Source organism: Giraffa tippelskirchi, chromosome 11 (genome assembly GCF_054371585.1).
Source record: "Giraffa tippelskirchi isolate mGirTip1 chromosome 11, T2T-mGirTip1v1.2.pri, whole genome shotgun sequence".
In the NCBI taxonomy this organism is placed as follows: Eukaryota; Metazoa; Chordata; class Mammalia; order Artiodactyla; family Giraffidae; genus Giraffa; species Giraffa tippelskirchi.
This window is the reverse complement of record NC_137285.1, coordinates 99,365,698-99,387,325: the sequence shown is the minus strand read 5'-3', so window position 1 is coordinate 99,387,325 and position 21,628 is coordinate 99,365,698. Positions and strand designations below refer to the sequence as shown.

The 21,628-nt window shown below is 39.0% G+C and overlaps 1 protein-coding gene across 50 annotated transcripts in view; it reads left to right on the top strand.

Annotated features, from left to right (window-relative positions):
* The window catches only part of USP28 (ubiquitin specific peptidase 28), a 69,718-nt gene that overhangs the window by 28,451 nt on the left and 19,639 nt on the right, over window positions 1-21,628 (top strand). For 20 of the 50 annotated variants that reach the window (XM_081544754.1, XM_081544769.1, XM_081544756.1 and 17 more), the window contains 9 exons: window positions 5,028-5,133; window positions 6,062-6,221; window positions 11,219-11,305; window positions 12,007-12,144; window positions 13,040-13,113; window positions 14,031-14,107; window positions 15,258-15,406; window positions 17,159-17,286; window positions 20,057-20,152. In XM_081544754.1, the coding sequence (XP_081400880.1) occupies window positions 5,028-5,133; window positions 6,062-6,221; window positions 11,219-11,305; window positions 12,007-12,144; window positions 13,040-13,113; window positions 14,031-14,107; window positions 15,258-15,406; window positions 17,159-17,286; window positions 20,057-20,152 (1,015 nt within the window). Of the gene's footprint in view, window positions 1-5,027; window positions 5,134-6,061; window positions 6,246-6,775; window positions 6,832-11,172; window positions 11,306-12,006; window positions 12,145-13,039; window positions 13,114-14,027; window positions 14,108-15,257; window positions 15,407-17,158; window positions 17,287-20,056; window positions 20,153-21,628 lie in introns of all 50 variants that reach the window. The other 30 variants (XM_081544768.1, XM_081544755.1, XM_081544745.1 and 27 more) reach the window with 6 other exon arrangements.

Below are 21,628 nucleotides of genomic sequence, written 5' to 3'. Positions count from 1 at the left end.
AAGCAACAAAGGTTTACTGTACGGCACAGGGAACTATAGTCAATATCTTGTAATAACCTATGATGGAAAATAATTTCAAAAATAATACATGTGTATTTGTATAACTGAATCACCATGCTGTGCACCTGAAACACTGTAAGTCAACTATACTTCAATAAAAAGTATATGTTAAAAAATATGTTTGAAACGTTTTTAAGATTCCTGTTATCTATAAATTCCCCATCTCTTTTTCTGTCATGTTTCATACATTCTGGAATTTGCTGTTTGCATTCCTGTGGTATACTTTAATGAAGTTTTATGTCCTCTGTCTTTCCTGTTAATTTAGGTGCTTGTCTGGCATGACAGTGTCATAGGTAGTATTGTGTATATTTCTCCTGTTTTGTCATATCAAGACGCAAATAATGTCTGGTCACCCCCTTTTTGTGTTGTTAAAATTGTTAGTGTGTTCAGGTTGCAGCTTGATTCATTTATCATAAATTTCCCCACCTAGTGTTTCCAGCCAGCATTGGTGATTATTGCTTAGATTCTTTATTTTATTGGAGATTTCAAAATGATAATATTTAATATATCATTACCTTGTAATTTATTAGTTAGAATTATTTTTTTCAGTTGTGGTAAAAACACATTAACAAAATTTACATTTTAGCCATTTTTAAGTGTATATTTCAGTAGTGTTAAGTATATTTGCATTGTTGTGTAAAAGATCTCCACAACTATCTTGTAAATCTGACACTTCATTCCCATTAAGCAGCCCTTTTCGCCCTCTACCCCACCCCTGGTAACAGCCTTCTGCTTTCTACTTCTATGGATTTGACTACTTTAAATACCTCATATAAGTGGAACCATATAGTATTTATGTTTTCATGACTAGCTTATCTCATTTAACATAATGTCCTCAATGTTTATCGATGTAGTGGCATGTGACAGGATTTCCTTTCTTTTCTTTCCAATTTTTTTCCTTATGGTAAATTACACATAACATGAAAGTTACTATCAGAACCATTTTTAAGCATATAATTCACTGGTATTATGTACATTCATGTCATTGTGCAACTGTCATCACCATCCATCCCCAGAACTCTTTCTTTGTCTTATGAGACTGAAACCTGTACCCATTAAACAGTAATTCCCTATTACTCCCTCTCCTAGCAACCACCATTCTTTCTGTTTTCCATGATTTTGACTACTCTAAATACCTTTTATAAGTGGGATCATAGAGTATTTGTCCTTTTGTGCCTGGCTTGTTTCACTTAGTATATGGTCTTTAATGCTCATTCAGATTGTAGCATGTTAGAATTTCCTTTCTGTTTAAGGTTGAATAATGCTCCATTGTATGTATATACCAAATTTTGTTTATCCATTTATCTGTCAATAGATATTGGGGGTTGCTTCTACCTCTTGACTCTTATGAATAGAGCCATTTGAACTTGGATGTGGAGATACCTCTTTGAGACCCTGATATATACCCAGAAGTGAGATTGCTAGATCATATGGGAGTTCTACTTTTAATTTTTTGAGGAGCCTCTGTACTGTTTCCCGTAGCATTTGCACCATTTTATAATCCTACCAACAACGCAAAAGAGTTCCAGTTTCTCCAAATCCTCACTAATACTTGTTATTTTCTGGTTTTTGCTGTTTTGATGGCCATTCTAATGTAAGTGAGGCGATAGCAGCACATTGTGGTTTTACTTTGCACTTTCTCTGGTGATTAGTGACATTGAGCATGTTTTCATATGCCTGTTAGCCATGTTACTTCATCTTTGGAGAAATGTCTTTTCAAGTCTTTTGCCTATTTTAAAATCAGATTAGTTCAGTTTTTATTGTTGTTCGGTTGTAGAAGTTCTTTATATATTATGGATATTAACCCTTTATCGGATATTTAATTGGCAAATATTTTCTTCCATTCTGTAGATTGTCTTTTCACTCTTTTGATTGTGTCCTTTCATGCTGTTAAAAGTTTTTAAAAAGCTTGATTTAGCTGTATTTGTTGAGTTTTGTTTTAGTCTATGCTTTTGGTATCATATTCAAAAAATCACTGTCATGAAACTTTCTGTGTTTAACGTTTTGAAGAACTGCCAAATTCTGTTCCTCTAGCTTCCCCAGCAACTGCACCAATTTACATTCCCACTAGCACTACACAAGGTTCTAACTTCTCTACATCTTCACTAACACTTGTTATTTAGCCATCCAAGTGGTTGTGAAATGTTTATCTCATTGTGGTTTTGATTTGAATTTTGTAATGGCTAATGATGAGAAACGCTGGGCTGGATGAAGCACAAGCTGGAATCAAGATTGCCGGGAGAAATATCAATAACCTCAGATATGCAGATGACACCACCCTTATGGCAGAAAGCGAAGAACTAATAAAGAGCCTCTTGATGAAAATGAAAGAGGAGAGTGAGAAAGTTGGCTTAAAGCTCAACATTCAGAAAACTAAGATCATGGCACACGGTCCCATCACTTCATGGCAAATAGATGGGGAAACAGTGACTGACTTTAATTTTTTAGGCTCCAAAATCACTGCAGATGGTGACTGCAGTCATGAAATTAAAAGACGTTTACTCCTTGGAAGGAAAGTTACGACCAATCTAGACAGCATATTGAAAAGCAGAGACATTACTTTGCCAGCAAAGGTCCGTCTAGTCAAGGCTATGGTTTTTCCAGTGGTCATGTATGGATGTGAGAGTTGGACAGTGAAGAAAGCTGAGCGCCAAAGAATTGATGCTTTTGAACTGTGGTGTTGGAGAAGACTCTTGAGAGTCTCTTGGACTGCAAGGAGATCCAACCAGTCCATCCTAAAGGAGATCAGTCCTGGGTGTTCATTGGAAGGACTGATGTTGAAGCTGAAACTCCAATAATTTGGCCACTTGATGTGAAGAGTTGACTCGTTGGAAAAGACCCTAATGCTGGGAAAGATTGAGGACAGGAGGAGAAGGGGACGACAGAGGATGAGATGGTTGGATGGCATCACTTACTTGGTGGACATGAGTTTGGGTAAACTCCGGGGGTTGGTGATGGACAGAAAGGCCTAGTGTGCTGCAGTTCATGGGGTTGTAAAGAGTCGGACACGACTGAGCGACTGAACTGAACTGAACTGAATGATGTGAAAGATCTTTTCATGTGCTTATTGGCCATTTGTGTATCTCCTTTGGAGAACTGACCATTGAAATTCTTTGCCTGTTTTTAAAGTTGGTTTTTTAATTTTTATTGTTTTATTATATTAAAGTTGGTCTTTTTATTTTTCAGTTGCAGGAATTAATATATTCTGTACATAGTTCCCTTACCAGATACATGAGTTGCAAAATTTTTCTCTCATTTTGTGGGTTGTCTTTTCACTATCCTGATGGTATCCTTTGAAGCCCAAAGATATTTATTTGATGATGTCAAATTTATCTGTTTTTTTCTTTAACTCTTGTACTTTTAGTGTCATCTGGAAGATGCCATTGTCTAATGCAAGGTCATAAAGATTTACCTATTTTACGAGTTTTGTTTTACCTCTTATCTTGAGGGCTTGATCCACTTTGAGTTGTAAATGATGTGAGAAAGGAGTTAAAAGTCATCTTTTGCCTGTGGATATCCAATTGTCCCAGCACCTTTTGTTGAAAAGATATTCTTTCTCTGTTGAATTGTCTTGATACTTGTGTTGAAAATCAGTTGACTACAACTGTGAGGTTTATTCCTGGACCCTCAGTTCAGTTCCACTGATGCTGTTCCATTGATCCATACATTTATCCTTAGGCTGGTAGACAAGGTCTTGATTATTAGTTTTGTGTTCTTTGTGATTTTTTTCTTGATAAATTATCTCATTGCTCAGGTGTAGCAATTCATTTAACTTTTGTTCATCGATTATTTAACCACCTCCTGTTCATTATGTCCATTTTCTATAGATTATTTTGGGCTTCATTGTATCTGTGAATTACGAGTTTTGTTTCTTACTTTGCAGTCTTTATTTTTTAAACTTTTATCTTATTTTCTTATCACACTACCTGGAACCTTCAGAGCTAGGGTGAGTAAAAGAAAGCCTTCACAAGAGTCTTTATCTTACTGTTGGTTTTAGAGGAAATTTCACAAGTCAGTGTAAAGTCTGCTGTGGGTTTTCCATGGATAACTCTTTCACAGCCTAAAAATACTCTTTTTCTCTTCCTCCTTGGCTTGGAGTTTTTGTTCCTTAATAGAGGTTGAATGTTATCAAATACTTTTTCTGTATCTATTGATATGATCGTTTTTTCCTTTAGTTGTTTAGATAATGAATTTTACTGGTCTGTTTTCTAACATTAACTCAGTATTTCATTCCTACAGTGAATTCAGCTTGCTCTTAATATATAATCTTTTGTGGTGTGTTAGCAGGATTCTGTTTGCTTGTATTTAAGCTTTTTACATCTGTGATCATGCGTGAGTTTGTCGTTTTGCCTTTCTCTTACTGTCCTTGATTAGCTTGCGATGTAGCAAGGTGTTAGACTGACTGTAAAATGAGTTGAGGAGTATATTCCCTATTCTCTAGAATAGTTTGTGTGAGATTGAAAGTACCATTTTTTGAATGTTCAACTTTTAGCTGCTATTTTATAATAAATAAATGTACTGTTTAACCTACAGGTATGGGATATATTTCTGACTGTGAAGTAAGACCTGCAAAAGGGGGTATTTGATTCATTGCAGTTTAGCAGCTTGTTTGGAGAAGGAAATGGCAACTCACTCCAGTATTCTTGCCTGGAGAATCCCAGGGACAGAGGAGCCTGGTGGGCTGCCGTCTATGGGGTCTCACAGAGTCGGATACAACTGAAGTGACTTAGCAGCAGCAGCAGCTTGTTACTGCTGTATTATTAGCTAATCTTAATGTTACAGTGTGGTATTAAGTTATTACTTTGACTCTGGCACAGAGTAATAAAGTTGTTTTTGCACAGATGAGCCATTGTAGTGAGAGCTAGGGAGTGTATCTAATTTTGTGACTCTCTTTACCTTTTTGCCTTCAATATAGACAGACAATGTTTCCTGCATGTAGACTAATTAAATTTCCGTTTATCTTACAGAAGTGATAGACCTTACTCATGATAGCAAGGATGATCTTCAGGCTGCCATCGCTTTGAGTCTGCTGGAGTCCCCCAAAATTCAAGCTGATGGAAGAGATCTTAACAGGTTATTGACTTAATTTATAATCTTTGCGCCACACCTTAGTGTGTAGGTCAAAGGCAGTATCTCTGTGAAACAGTTCGCCAGGCTTCTTTAATTGCACCTAAATGGAACTTCTTTTACGAGAAAATTTAAATTCACGTTAGCTTACTTACTCTTTGGTTCACTTTTGAAGAAGCTAAATATGATAAGAGTCTTATTGCAGCCTGCTGTCTTTGAGTTGAGTAGAAACTGCAAGGTTTTGTAGTTTTCAGTTGCTAGGATGAAAACCAGACTAGTGCAAATATCTGATAAATACATATTCTCTTTTTTTTAAGATATCTATGAGTTGGTATTCTCTTTATAAACCTTGAGGCTTTGTAAACTTTGAGAGTTACGTTTTTGGCTATTTGAAAATAAAAGTTATCATTAACTCCCCTGTCTCAGAAGTGACTAGGGGGATATATTTTTTGAACTGGTACTGATTTAGTGATTGGTGTTGTTCACAAATACCCAGTTCCAGGGGTGGCCTGTTAGTCTGTAGACACGTTGATTCCCTCCTATTGCTGAGTTGCTTAGGACCATGGTATGTGTGTTAAACAGTTTGGAGGCTCTTATCTTTAGCAGAGTGTCTCTCTTGCCTCTTTCAATGGCAAGTCTGAAATAAGGCACTCTTGTTGAAATGTAAAACTTTCAATAGTCTTGAGTCTTAACTTGTTCCATCAGGGGCCTTACTGGTAATAATCTCTGTTAGGAAGGATTTTAACAACTTTATGTTTAAACCTTACTTTTCATTTATATTAAAACTTAAAGTTATGATACGGCCAATGATAACCCAGTTAGTAGTTTTCCCGGCATTTTGAATTACCTATGAAAGGTTACCTACAGCCTCCTTATAGTATATTATTGTTTAACTCTTTTCTTTTTTGATGTGTGGTATGTTGGCACAATATAGGATGCATGAGGCAACCTCTGCAGAAACTAAACGCTCAAAGAGAAAACGTTGTGAAGTCTGGGGAGAAAATCCCAATCCCAATGACTGGAGACGAGTTGATGGTTGGCCAGTTGGGCTGAAAAACGTTGGCAATACATGTTGGTTTAGTGCTGTTATTCAGGTATGAAATTTTTAAGAGACAACTGTGTCTTCTGGAGACAGTTTTGTAATGTATTAAGCTGAAATATGAGAAACACAGCTTTGAAAAAAATGGAGCAGATAAAACTGGAGAGTTTTCCCCATGGTATTATTGTATTTTGGTTACTTTCTTATGTTTCGGACCTAGACGCTCTGATGTCTAAAGTGGGCAGAACTGAAAACAAATCGTCTGTGTTTTTAAATAGGTTGAGTGAGTGGTGTATTACAGCAGAGCACGAGTTAATTAACAAGGAGAAATCAGTCTTTGAGAGGCTATTGTAAGGGATCAAGCAGGAAGGAAATAGTGGCGGCCTGGGATGGAAAAGTGGCATAAACCATGGAAGGTGGGAGTAAAAACATTCTCAAGGTGTTCAGGAGATCAGATGTATAGGGTATGGCAGGCAACATAGTAGGGATATGTGCAGGAAGGGCTGAGGAAGACCAGATTTCTGACTTAAGGTACCAGGTGGACAACAGTGCCATTTGACACCAGAGGAGGAATAATTTGCACGTCGGTTAAACGTGGGATTTGGTTAGTTTTGTGTTTTTTGTTTTGTTTTTTTTTTTAATTTAATTAATTAATTTATTTTTTGGTTAGTTTTAAAACATGCTGAGTTGTAGGGTCCACATGGAACTACTGGGTAGGCAGTTATCTTTGTGAATCTCTTGTTCAGTGAAAACACCTGGGCTGTAGATAAAATTCTGGGAATCAGTAGCCTGTAGTTGGTGGTCACCCCCCGTGGATGGATGAATGAATTACCCTGGGGAGGGTGTTGCCTCTTAAACTTAACGTGGTTGCAGTGTAGCACTTTACCCTATCCTGCAAGCTTCTCCTTCATAGTACTTGACAGTGACCCAACTGCTTAGCCAAAAACTGAATCCTTTGTTTCCACTTAAAAAATCCATACGTTCCTTCAGCTCACTCCTTGCCTGGCACTGTTTTAGCACTGGAGAAACAGCAGTAGATAAAACAAGGCCCACACTCCCATGGGTTTACTTTGAAAAGAATGGGACATACAGGATACAAATTACATTATCAGGTGGTGCTAAGGACCATGAAGACGAAAGAGTAAGAGGGACTAGAGAGGGGAGCGGTGCTGTGTATTCGGGGGAGCTGGGTGCGGCCTTCTGCCACGGTGAGCGTCTGAGCAGAGGCTGGACTACGCGAGGGCATGAAGAACGTTTCATGTGATCACATAAAGAACGCTGCAGACAGAGGGGACGACAAGTACAGAGACTCAGAGTCAGGAGCTTAGTTCGTTGAGAAATAGGGAGAAAGCTGAGACTGAGCAACCAAGGAGGAGGAGTTGACAACAGTGACGACAGAGGTGGGGGGACGGGGGAACCAGGGGGTCATGATGAGGATTCAGAAATTATGAGAGGTGGTAAGTGTTGGAAGGTTTGGTGCAGATGAGTGCTGTGATTCTGCTTCCACTTTAAGAGGCTCACTGGCTTCTGGGTTGAGAGTAGGATCTAGGAAGTTCATCAGGAATTAGGGACATCAGTCAGTTCTTTCCTTTTGAGAGAGAGGGAGAGAGATTGACGGAGACTGAGACCCCGCTCTGAATTGAGAGAAAGCATGGGAGGATGGGACAGAGAGTGTGTGGGGAGGGCTTGGCCTCCAGGAGCAGGAGGGCAGGAGAGTAACAGAGGACAAGGAAGAAGTGATGACGCTAACTCACGTTGAAATGGTTCCTAATAGTCATTTTTTCCTCTGAAATAAGCACCACTTCCTGAGACAGCGTGGAAAAGTTGACAGAATCTCTTTAAGAGGGTGAAAGTTTAAAATAGTTGTCAACAGCGGGAAACCAGTTGGCACCAGACCACAGTAGTAGAATTTCTAAAAATATGAAGCTCTGCTTGAGCTTCTAGACTTAAATGCGTGGTGGTATCAGTGTGCCCTGCTTCGTGGAGACTTGTTTCTCTTGGCAATGCTCCACAATGCTTAAGTGGAAAATTAAGTTCATCTAAGTTGGAGGACTTGCTGGGTAAGATGGCAGCACGAAAGGGCACTTTGAGAATTTAACGAAGCGTGGTTAGAGATCATGGGATCAAAGCTGGGGAGAGGGTGAAATGAAGACAAGAAGGAGGTAATGACTGGGGAGACAGGGAAGATACTCGTTTGCTTGGGTTCCTGATGACGTCGGAGCACAGGTGTCCTGTGGGCCCCTGAACACAAGAGCCAGAGGACAGGCTATGGTTCCAGAGGGGAGTTTTCTGAATCTGTGGTCTGAGCGCTGGCAGTTGTTTCAGGCATTGACGTATCCTGGGTGTGGATGGGGCTGTAGAAATGGGGCCGAGGAGGAGATCATGAGAGGTAAGATGCTCAGGGAGCCGGAGGTCCCCAGGCTGAACAAAAGTACTTGTGTTCCCTCCATGAATATAAGCCAGACAGCTGCCTAGTGCTGTTCTGAGCCCTTGAGATACAGAAGTGAACCAAACCCAGACTGAGCCTTGCCCTTAGGAAGGTAGATTCTTGTGAGGCAAGTTGGACAAGGAACAGTAAATAGAAAATAATAAAAACCTTTCTAGTTAACTGGAGAAGGAAATGGCAACCCACTCCAGTATTCTTGCCTGGAGAATCCCAGGGACGGGGGAGCCTGGTGGGCTGCCGTCTAGGGTCGCACAGAGTCGGACACGACTGAAGCGACTTAGCAGCAGCAGCAGTTAACTAGATAGCTAAGTTTCTATACTATGTTAAACTGTGGTCGCTGTGGTGGAAAAGAGAGGATGGTGAGGGAGACTGGAGCTGCCTCGGGAGGGCGGGAGGAGTTTCCCACATTGACTGCAAGGTCAGGCCAGGACTCTTGAGGGGCTGAGACTGGAGTGCAGGCCTGAGGAGCAGCAGGCAAGGGAGTGAGCCCATAGCTGCTGGGAGTGGGGGCTGTTCCAGGCGACGGGACGTGCCTCGCAGGGCCCCAGCATGGGTGCAAGCTTGTTGTGTTCAGGGGACTTCAGAGTCCCGAGTGGCTGGAATGCTTGGAGTGGAGGTGAGGGTCATCGGAGGTGTTGTTGGAGAGGTAACTTGACTTTTGTTCTGAGTGACACGGGGAGTCGTCGTGCGGGTTCTGAGAGAGGAGTGATGGACTCTGGCTTGAGTTTTCGAAGGCTCCCTCCGGCCACTGAGGAGAGCAGAACAGAGGGTGAGGATGCAAGTGTTGAGACATGTGAAGGAGGCTGCCGCAGTTGTCACCGAGAGGCGTGCTGGCCTGGGCCAGGCTGGTGGCCGCGGGAGTGGAGGAGAGGTTGGAACCTTGATTGATTCCCAAGGCAGAGCTGAGAGGGTGTCCCATGGGTTGGATGTTGACCGAAGTCACCCAGGAAGAATGGCGGACTTGGGGTGGTCAGAAGAGCTCTCACCACATGACCGTCTTCAGTGACTCAGGAACTCGGTTTTGGTCACACGTATTAGAAAGATAGTGAGAAGGACCTGTGTGGAGAGTGGGCTGGTCTGGAGGCAGGGAGACGATGTGTGCAGAGGAGGGAGTTGAATTAGGTGCTTGGAGCTAAGGGAGGGGAGGTGGTTATGAATCAAACAGTGCCCCAGAGGCAGAGTGCAAGGGGCTTCTTACTGGATGTCAGTGATTAGTAAAAGGAAAGGAGTCAAAAGATTATTCTGAAGTTCTAAACTCTGATGCCTGGAGGAGGAGGATGTAATTAGTGCTAGAGAGACTTCAGGAGAAGAAGCAGATGGTGGAGGGCCAGTCGGTACTGGATTGGGAAATGTGAGTAATGTTAACTCACGCTGTTGTCGTTTTTAAGAATCACAGCATCTTTGGGGGAAGCCAGACTTTGGTGAAGCTGCAGAGGTGCAGGGAAGGGACTTGAGAATGTAAGACCATTTTTCTCATGGTGGGAGAGAAGTCCTGGAAGTTTCCTGTTTAGCAGAGCAGGGATGAAGCTGAGAGGAGTGGAGATGGGCTAGGCAGAGAGGGGAGGTGGGAAGAGAAGACAGCAGGTGGCAGGCAGAGCTGAGCATCCCAGCCCTGGCTCCAGACAGAACTTGGCTCTCCCAGCCGCACCCGACTGAAGTTGCCAGGCCAGGTGTCCACTCCTCCTGTTGGCTGAATCCCAATAGAGCTTGTGATGTTCCCAGTCCAGGTGTACTATTGGCTGAAACCTGTAGAGCTTGTGATGGAGTGTGGGAGGTCGGAGGCCCCTTTGTCCACCCAGGCTGCCGCTTCAAGAGTTCCAGTCTATGGGCTGGAAGGCTTTTTCACTGGAGGAGTATGTTGGGTTGTGGATTTAAGTCATACAAGAGATTTTTTTAAAACATCAGCTTTCAAAAGAGAGTTAGTCATAGTTGGAAAAATGTGTAATGTACAAGCAATAAAAAGGAATTCCTTTCCCTAATTCTGCCAGTCCGAGATATCTACCGTTATAATTTCTTAAAATACACACAGTACTTAACGACAAAGAGTGGAGAGTAACGAACACAGTTTTAGAAAGAAATGTTTCAGATCCCTGTACTATTGAGTCCCTGTTATGCCCATTGCCCGTTATGTGCCCCGCCTTCCTAGATTCACCCACAGGTGTATGTAACCCTAAATAGGTGTATGTGCCATGTTGTTTTATATGATTAAACTTCATACACACAGCATAGTTCTCTTATTTTTCTACACAGAATGTTTCTGAGATGCATCCATGTTGATATATGTAACTCGTGATCATTCATTTTTACTGTGTAGTTGTCCATTTTATGAAAACATTGTTTCTGCAGTATTAATGACTGTATAATAATCTGCTGCACAGGTGCACTATAGTTTATTTCATCTTTCCCTATAAGTCATTAGGTTGTTTCTAGTTTTTCCCTAAAAAGGATTAACATTCTTTCTGCTAAATTTTTATACATAGCCATTATTTCCTTAGAATAGAATTACTAAGTTAATGGTTATACACATATTTTTAAGATAAAAAATATTTTTTTGCTGCAGTTATTTTGAAAGAAAGGCTATTAATCCATTTCCTTCTTTATTTCAGTCTCTGTTTCAATTGCCTGAATTCCGAAGACTTGTCCTCAGCTATAGTCTACCACAGAATGTACTTGAAAATTGTCCAAGTCACACGGTAAATTGGTGTTGAGGAGTCTTCACTGTTCAGCCCCTTTCATCCCAAAGGCCTTTAGATTTTGGTTCAAGCTGGTGACTGTGATGTTCTCTGGCTTCTGCAACATTTGTTTCCATTTCCTGATGACCCCTTTTCTTTCTTTGTGACAAGAAACAAGGATTTACAAAAATGTGAAGTTAAGCAGGAGTAAAATGAGAAAAGCAGCTCTAAAAAAGCAACAAGTCACTCTGGTGGCCTCAGCTTTTCTGCCACTGGGCCTCCTTCAGGCTCCTTCAGCCACTCGCATTGAGTGATGCAGAGTGGATGATGTGACGCTGGAGGCCTGGACCTTCATAGAAGAGACTTCAGCTCATTCTTGCCAGAGGGGGTAGCCTCCTGCCCAGATCAACCCTTCCCCGCCAAGATTTCACCTTGGTGATGCTGTTCCCGCAGGAGGGAAGGCAGCGGCTTTAGAAAGGGAACACTTTTGCTTTCTGACAGTATTCTCTCTCTGGCTCTGTCAATACACAGGTAGTCTTGAGTTTAGGGCAGTCCCGACCACAGCCCTTATCAGAATCTACCTGTAATAGTTTGAGACCTGACTCCAATCTAGATCTTCATAAATGTAAATTAGGGAGTGATCGTTAACAGCTTTTCTCTTTATGCGTTCTAATTTTCCAGATATGAGGTTATAAGAGTACACATGGCTATCTTTCTTTCAGGAAAAGAGAAATATCGTGTTTATGCAGGAACTTCAGTATTTGTTCGCTCTGATGATGGGATCAAATCGCAAGTTTGTAGACCCTTCAGCAGCCCTGGACCTCTTAAAGGGAGCGTTCCGATCACCTGAGGAACAGCAGGTACAGGAAGCCTATAGTCCTGGAGCTTGCAGTGATGCCTTGTGACTATTGCTATGATGCTGCTTTGTTTCAGCCGTATAATAAGCTGTGAACATGACGGTATAGGACTTTAGTGCCTGCTTTGGCCTTTCTAATTCTTAAGGAACAGGTGGTAAAAAGAATGTGCATGCATATGTGTGTTGTGTAGAGGAGGCTGGCAGTTCTAAAGGAAAGAAGTAGTAGAAAGGATAGAATTTTCCAGGGACTGTTGAAGTAGAAAGAAGGAGGTTGGAAGATACCTCAGTGAATCATGGCAAAGGGTCACCGCGGAAAAGAAAGTCCATCCTTTTTCTGCACCTTTGTCTTGGAATGGCCCAGATCGAAATCCTAATTTTAAAACTGTCTAAACCTGAGTTCAGTAGCTTTTCTGAGCAATCTTTCTTTTCTAGTCACAAGTCTATTCCTTTCCCTATTTCCTATTAAAATCAAAACTAGCACTGTTCATACAATTACTTTTTTTTCTCTGTCTAAAGGTCCTGTAGTTCTACAGAATTCTCAGAACATTTCAAAAAGTTTCCTTTCTCCCTACAGATCTCCTATTCTAGAGGACTATAGTCTGTTCTTTGAACCTTTCTGAAAGGCCTAGCTGGAAGATGTGTTTGATATCTTGTTACAAATAGATGTGGCTGGAAGAGGCAGCATTCCATTTCCTCTAGTCAGAGATCCACTAGTGCACCTTGTGTGTTGTCTGCAGCTGTTGGGCTCCAGTGTTCTTGTATCTTCATGATACTTGGACCTGAAAAAGAAGTCTTGCACAGTAATAGAGCCTTACTCATTGGTGGATTAAGGGCAGAGTTTCATTTGCCCACATACAGTGTTGCATCTAACTCTTCTGCACTTTGTGCCTCTCTTACAGCAAGATGTGAGTGAGTTCACACACAAGCTCCTGGATTGGCTGGAGGACGCCTTCCAGCTAGCTGTTAATGTTAAGTGAGTGCTGCGGATTTGTACATTTTCCTACTCATAGCAGTTCCCTGAGAATGATGATACAGGAGATTATTCTTCTCAAGTAGAAATTACTGATTTTTACCAAACCCCGTGGGGTAACCACTCATACTATTCATTGTTTATCACCCTTGCCTTTGGTTTTCCCCTCTTTAGATAATCACATTAACCTGTAACATTTTACTAAAAGGGCCATAGCTATTAACTTTTAAAAGGCGACACCTGTGCTATAGCACGTGTATAGGTCAAATCAATCCTTGACGTGAAAATGGGAGGTATAATATGAATACATTGAATTTAATTGTTTCAGTCACTGACAGAAGTAAAATTCAAGGCAAAAAATACAAATACCTCTTACCAAATGCAGATGCAGAGGTATTTGTTCCGTAAGCTTTTTTTTAACTCTAGGTGGAAGAAGTATGTATCATAAAACAGCTTTCCAATACATTTAAGAAGGGATTATAGAAATAAACTGTTTTCTTTCCATTTCTGTTGTGCCACCAGGAAGACTTTTTCATTTGAAAAACTGCACAAGAGGGCTCATTCTTGCTTTTATACAACTTCTGTACCTTATATACTTCTGTCACTGGATATGGATGTTATCTATTAAATATACACACATACATGTATTTGCATGTATGACTTCCTTATTAGACTTTCAGCTCCTTAAGGCCAGGGATCATGCCTGTTGCCTTTGTGTCTCCAGAATTTAGTACAGTGCTGGGCATATACTTATCAGTGAGTTTTGAACTAAACTTGTTCAGTGAGTAACTAATCCTTTACTTTAGACCATACCTGGCTCTTAAAAAATGTTTTATTTTTGCTTTTGAATGATGGTTTGGTCTAGTATATTGCTTACCTCACTCAAATGATACAGAACTGTTTCCTTGTTTTAAAAGTAGCAATCCCAGGAACAAATCTGAAAACCCAATGGTGCAGCTGTTCTATGGTACTTTCCTCACTGAAGGGATTCGTGAAGGTAAACCCTCTGCTCTAAATGTTCATTCTCGACTTGTGACCACATGTGTATTTACTGTGAAGAGGCTTGGGAGTCAGACAGATGCAGGTCTGAATACCAGTTCTGCCTCTTTGATGTGTGTGATCATGGACAAGCTCCATGATCCTGGATCATGGATCTTCAGTCTCTTCATCTGTAAAATGGACACAGTGTTTGTCACAGAGCTGTTATATTGAATTGTATGATATTGCCCAGCCCAAACCTGGCATTAATATCAGACGCACACTGATATTTATCAGTTTTCTCTGTTTTTTCAGACATAATATCTAAGCTCAAAGTTTCATTGAGTCAGACTGCCAAAAAATGTGTGTCTCCTCTAGTGGCTTATCTAGCTGTGTATCAGACACACGGCCAGTCATTCCCCATCTAACCCTTGTCATCTTCTACCCTTTCTGATAGCCTCCTTAAAACAATCTCATCCACTATCACTTCCCCAAAACAGCATTTCTTACTGTCGTATACAACTAGCCAAGTGTTCAAATACCCTATTTGTTTCATAATTTTTTGTGTATGTAAATAAATAATTTTATTTATGTAAAGATAAGTGCACTTCCCTATGTGTATATGTTTTTACAGTTTGTGTTAATCAGGATCAAATGTGCTTCATTTGTGACTGGTTGATATGCCTTTTCAGTTTTTTCCAGAATCTTCAGACTATCCCACCCCCCATTCTTTCTTCCTTGAAATACATTTTTTTTTTTAAAGAAATTAGGTTGTTCTCTTATATTCTCTACAGTCTAAAATTTTGCTGCTCACTTATCTGTGATATAGTTTAACATACTCCTCTCTGCTCATCATTTCATAAATTGATAGTTGGATCCAGACTGGCCAGATTCAGGGAAGGCTTTATAATTAGTCGAGACTAATCTGTAGATGGCGGGACAGTCTTTGATTAGAAGGCATGTTACCTCTGGTTGTCTTTCTTTTTTGTGAGGTTAGCAGTTGTCAGTGATCTGTACATGGATCCACTGGTTCATCAAGGCCATGTACACTTCTAACCTGTTTTCAGCAAATTGCTGAATTAAGAAGATACTGTTTCTGTGGTGCCAGGAAAAAAGCTTTAGAAAGCAGTAGTGATGCCTTTAAAACAGCAATCTGTCTCTTTGCCTAGGAAAGCCCTTTTGTAACAACGAGACCTTCGGCCAGTACCCGCTTCAGGTAAACGGTTATCGTAACTTAGACGAATGTTTAGAAGGGGCCATGGTGGAGGGTGACGTTGAGCTGCTTCCTTCCGATCATTCAGTGAAATATGGACAAGAGGTGAGTTGGATATTTTTGCTTTTGCCAATGACAAAGCCAGTTAAATAGGACTGAGCTTTTGGGCAAACTGTTTTCACATCATGTATTAAGTAACTTTTTATACTTAGCAGGACTTGTGCTAGTCTGAAGTGTCTCATGAGTTGGTAAGAGTAGTGAGTCTTAGTGTTTGATAATTAAATTCTTGTATGATTTGAGTTAATCATATAAAGGTTGTATGCTGCCTCTGATGTTTTAAGTATGATCAAGTTTCTCTCTTTCTGTTGAAGCCTACCTGTACCTGAGTAGGGAGAACCCACTGCCTCCATATTTTCGGAGGGTAAAAATACAGTGATTTATTCCTTTGATATGCTTTTAGAATATCTTCCCTATTATAGTATTTACTGTTCTCAGTTGTAAATTCTGCCTTTGCTTTAAATTTTTTAAAATGTAGGATTCATTTATTTGTTTTTGTGGGATGGAAAGAAAGGGGGAAGGTGAAGGGCGAGTAAGGGTAATTAATATCTCAACATCCCCATTGGGTTCAGAATTAGTGACTTATATTGTAGCATAATTAGCAGCACTACACAGCTTGAATTATTCTCCTTTCATCATACGTTTTGAAACAGAATTGTGCTTTTTATGAGTCCAATCCAGTAATTACTTATAAGAGAAAGAAAATCTTTCTTGAATTGAACAGGGAGCCTGACATGAGCCTTGTTGAAGTGCATTAGCTGTAGAGCAGTGTTAGAACAGGGAGAGAACTATTACCTCCCTAGCTTTTCAAGGAACGTGTTAATTCCTGATTGGGAGGCATAACATCTGTGCCATCTGTACAGAGCTGATGCATGCTCTTACAAAAGAGAAAGAGTGTTTATTCGCAACTAGGACCTCTGGAGGCTTTTATTCAAGAATAGGACCAATCTATTAAAAAAAAAAAGAAAATAGTGCCTGTTTACATTTAGCTCTGAGGTGATCAGGCAGACTATCTGGATTCACCTCATGCTGACAAGGGTATGTGGAGGGAATATAGCCATTTGCATCTTTGGTAAAAGGAACATTTTAAATTTGTTGATATGAACCTCTGCCACACAGGTGAATTGAACAGAAATGCTTTTCCTGGTTTAGTCGTTCCTCATCTATGATCAGTGACAGTTGAGATCTTTTTTTTTTTATACCTCAGTACTTTCTTTTCTTGAAACTCAGGGTAACTTAATAGGTTGATTTGACGAAATCCTTTGTGAGATCCATCAATTCTTGGAAATCAGAGATTTTTTTCAGAACCCTCAGAATCATGAGGCTATTTCAAGTTTTGTCTTTAGTAGTAGAGGGGATTCAAACTGTGTGTGAATAAGTAGTATAGAGGATGTGTACACGTATTAATCTTTTTAGATAATTTCTGATTTGTTGGTTGGGCTATTTTCTCCAGGTGTGAAGCTTCTTAAATGCTGATGATGTAGTGAATGATATGTAGATTTTTGGTGCAGTTCACATATTTAAAGCTCATTATTTCTGACGATGATAGTTGAATTAAAATGTTGTTCACTGGCTTGTAAGTTTGGAGTCTTGAGGAGTGTTTAACCATATTCTGTAAGAAGGCATGATTCTTTGTGGTCATTTTAACTATTTGGGATTTAAAAAATTTTTCAGTATGAATTTGATTTGAATATAAATTCTATACCAAAAGAGGAGAGTCTAATGAGGGATAGTTTAAATCTGGCTATTGATGTTTGCTAATCTTAACTTTTCTTTCTTGTATTTCTACTCTTGATTTAGCGTTGGTTTACAAAGCTACCTCCAGTGTTGACCTTTGAACTCTCAAGATTTGAGTTCAATCAATCCCTGGGTCAGCCAGAGAAAATTCACAATAAGCTTGAATTTCCTCAGATCATTTATATGGACAGGTGAGTTCTGTGGTTGATTGTCTTCTTGATGTGCTGTAGCAGAAGTAAGCTTGTACTAAGTGTATTGTCCGTAGTACTCTTCTGGAGGTCTTGATAATATGCAAATTTGGATTCAGTGGATCTAGGTGGGGGCCCAAGAGTTTGCATTTCTAAGAAGTTCTCTGGGTGATGCTATTTTCTGATCTTTGGACCACAAATTGAGTAGCTGGGCTTTAGGTGAAAGCTCTGCTCTCTGCAATGATGAACAGTATGTGGAGTAGCTGCCGAGTATTTCTTTCTCTTCTGAATACTATTTGTATACCTGGAAAAAATCCTAGACAGACTTATAGAATTTTAAGTCTGTTTTAGCAACATATAGTTTACATACAAAGAAATGTTACCATTCTTAAGTGTGTATAGCCAATGAGTTTTGATGAATATATGCAGTCAAGTAACCACTACCACAGTCAAGATACAGAATATTTCCATCACCCATGCCCCTTTACAGTCAGTCCCTTCTCTCCACCCTCAGGCAACCACTTACTTATTTTCTGGCCCTCTAGTTTTGTCATTTATAAAGTGTTATAATTAGGAACATTAATATTCATTATGCACCCTGTTGTGGTCACCATCTTTCACTTTGAATAATGTTTTTGGAATTCATGTATGTTGTTGCATATATCAGTGATTTCTTTCTTAATATTGAGTAGTTTTACATTGTATGGATGTACCACAGTATTTTTTCCATTAACTAGTTTAGGGACATTTTAGATGTATCCAGTTTTAGGCTATAATGAATATGAATTTTCACATAAAAGTTTTGGTGTGGCTTTTAGTACTTCTGGGTAAAATACCTGGGAGTGATATTGCTGGTTATTGTATAAAAAGTATGTTTTTAACTTTACAAGAAATTTCTAAACTGTTCCTTAAAGTGGCTATGCAATTTTGTGTTCCTATCATCAGTGTATGAAAGCTACATTTGCTCTTAAGTCCTCACCAGTGTTTGAAATTATCAGTCTTCTAAACTTTAGCCATTCTGTTGGGTTTATTGGGGCTTTTCTTGGTGGCTCAGATAGTAAAGAATCCACCTGCAATGTGAGAGACCTGGATTCAATCCCTGGGTTGGGAAGATCCCCTGGAGAAGGGAATGGCTAGCACCCACTCCAGTATTCTGGCCTGGAGAACTCCATGCACAGAGGAGCCTGGCGGGCTAGTCCATGGGGTCGCACAGAGTTGGACATGACTGAGCGACTTTCATTTTCACTATTCATTGGGTTTATAGGAATATCTTTATTTTTCTTTTGACTTGTATTTCCGTGATAACTACTGACACTGAGCATCTTTTTGTGTGCTTAATTAGTGGTCATTTGTAAATTTTTTTAGAGCAAGAGTCTTTTGTCCACTTTATAGTTTGGTTGATTGTGTTCATACTGAGTTGTAAGAGTTCTTTATATATTTTAGATACAAATCTAAATCTATCTTTGTTTGTCTCTTCCATTTCTTTACTAGTATTTTTAGAAGAGCAAGAGTTTTTAGTTTTGATGAAGTCGAATGTATCAGTTGCCCTTTCATAGTTTGTGCTTTTTGTATTCTAGTTAAATCTTCCACCCAAGGTCACAAAGATCTTTGTTATTTTTTTGTAGAAATTTTGTGATTTTTACTCTTATATTCATATCTATGACCATTTAAAGTTTATTTTCATATATGGTATGAGGTAAGGGGATATTTTTGCAGGAGGCAGTAAGGCAGCATGTGGATATCCAGTTATTTCAGCATCATATGTTTAAACAGCTCCTTTTTCCCCACTGAATTACCTTGATACTTTTTTAAAAAATTAGTTGAACTTACATTTGTGGGTCTTTTTCTGGAGATTTTATTCTCTCTGTTGTGTAGTCTTATGACAGTGCCACACTCTCTTAACTACTGTGATTTTATTATAAATCTTGACATCAGATAGTATAAATCTTCTACTGTGTTACTCTTTTTTTTAAGTGTTTTGGCTATTCTCATTGATTTGTATCGAAATATTAAAACCATCTTGTCAAAACCCCTCGAAGCTACTGGGATTCTGATTGGGACTGTGTTGGATGTATAGATCAATTTGGGGAAATTGACATCTTAACAATTTTTAGTCCTTTAGTCCATGAGCATGGTATAGCTTCATTTATTCAACTCTGCTAATTTCTCTCAGCAGTGATTTATAATTTTTTGTGTACAGTTCTTGCACATATCTGGTTGTTTATTCCTAAATAATTATTGCTTTTGATGTTATAAGGCTTTAAAAAAAAAAACAACTTATCTTTTCATTTGTCCTTTACAAGTATACAGAAAAATTCAGTAGATTTTCTTCCTCTTTCTTTTTTAATTGATTTTGTATCTTTTGACATTACTAATAAATTCACTTATTAGTTCTGATACATTTTTGTAGATTTCTTGAGATTTCCTATGTACATGATCCTGTTACCTGCAAATGAAGGCAGTTTTACTTCCTTTTCTATCTATATGACTTTTATTTCTTTTTTTACCTTATTGCACTGACTATGCCTCCAGTAAAAACACTGAATAGAGGAGGCAAGAGTGAGCATTCTTGGATTGTTGCTGATCTTAGGGGGGAAAACTTTCAGTCTTTCATCATTAAATATGATGTTACTCTGGTTTTCATAGAGCTAACATAGAACTAAACCTGTGTCTGATTAAGGCAGGTTCCTTGTATCCAAAGTTTGCTGAAACTTTGTGTTATTAATGTTTTTAAATATAAATTGTTATGTTTGTGGGATTATTATTTGCTTAGGTATATGTACAGGAGCAAAGAGCTTGTTCGAAGTAAGAGAGAGTGTATTCGAAAACTCAAAGAAGAAATAAAAATTCTGCAGCAAAAACTGGAAAGGTGAGTCGTAGACAACCTTTGTACTTAGAAATGTGAAAGATAGAATGGGATATTAAAATTGGATAATTTGCTTTTATCTAAAAATTAATTCAGAGTTTAAGTGTTAACTAGTATATTTTATAAAATGGATAAAGGAACTATGAAACAGTCTTTAAGATAGGCAGTGGTGGTCCCAGGGCACCTTTGACTCAAGTCACAAGGTGAGTTATTGACAGTGCACTGAAGAGAAGCCAAGTTCTGATTTCATAGCTCTTTACTTTTTCTGCTCTCCTTGCCATTTTGTTCACAAACACAGGAGAGGTAACTATCACAAAACTCTAATCCCTTTGTCTTGGGAAAGCAGTTTTTGAAGTGCCTGGTAAAGGTAAAACAAGTCAGCAGTGCTGACTCAAAGAGAAGGCTTGTATTTTTGACACATAGAAGTCCTTTCTCCTGTGGAGAAATCATTATTTGTTCATCTGTTCTTGGACTGCTTCTGTGAAGTCACCCTGTGACTTCCTAAGAAGGAATCAGTGTAACTTCTCTCTAGTCAGAGACTGTTAATTTAGTCTTTAGGAAGGAGATTCCATACAATGTCAGTGGCTTTTTTTTGCCTTTATCTACTTACTATTTTTGCTGCTACCACTACTCCACTTCTGACTACTTCATTGCTAGCTCAATAATTTCCCTGAGAGGCAAAACCCACTATACCAGCCTGAGAAAGACCCTGCACCTGTGGGTGCCCCTTCCCAGCTCCCTCCCTCTCACTTAGGAAGAATTTATCCAAGAGTTGTTATGATCCATCATCTCATTGTCTTAATATAGACTTAAGCTGGAGATTGGGTCCTCAGATACTCCTGAAAGTGATTTACAGGACTTTATACCTATGGCAATATTTTACTTTAAAAGTTTGAGTGATACTTTATAAGATTGGAAAGTTATAATTGTTTTTATACAATATAAAAACATTTTATACCTAGTATACCTGATGTATTTTATTTTAGCTGAAAAATACTCAATTTGCCAGTAACCAGCTAGGCATTCTGACTTATTTAGATTTTAAATAGAGTACAGGAGTATTTTCTGTAGTATGAATATGACTTTCTTTTTAAAATAAAGTGACTTAAATTTTTGAATAATTTTACTTGGGTAATTATTTTTGAAAAGTTGCTTGTCTATGTGTGACATAGTTCTGGGAGTCTTTGCAATGAACTTGTTAATGGATACCATTAGGTGGTAGAACTGAGATGGGAATGGATGGCTTTTATGGTTTGTTTTATCCTTTTTTGAATTTGAGTTTTCTTACCAGATATATGTATTACTTTTATTATTTAAAAAAAAAAGTTCACCGTTTCTTCTGTAAAAGTACCTTGATATCATATTACAAATAAGATTTCTTGTGTACAGTGTAGACATCTTTGCTGAAACCACTTTCATTCTAATTCTACTAAAGTAATACATTATATGAAGTAGTTGGCCTAAAGGAATTCAGTAGAA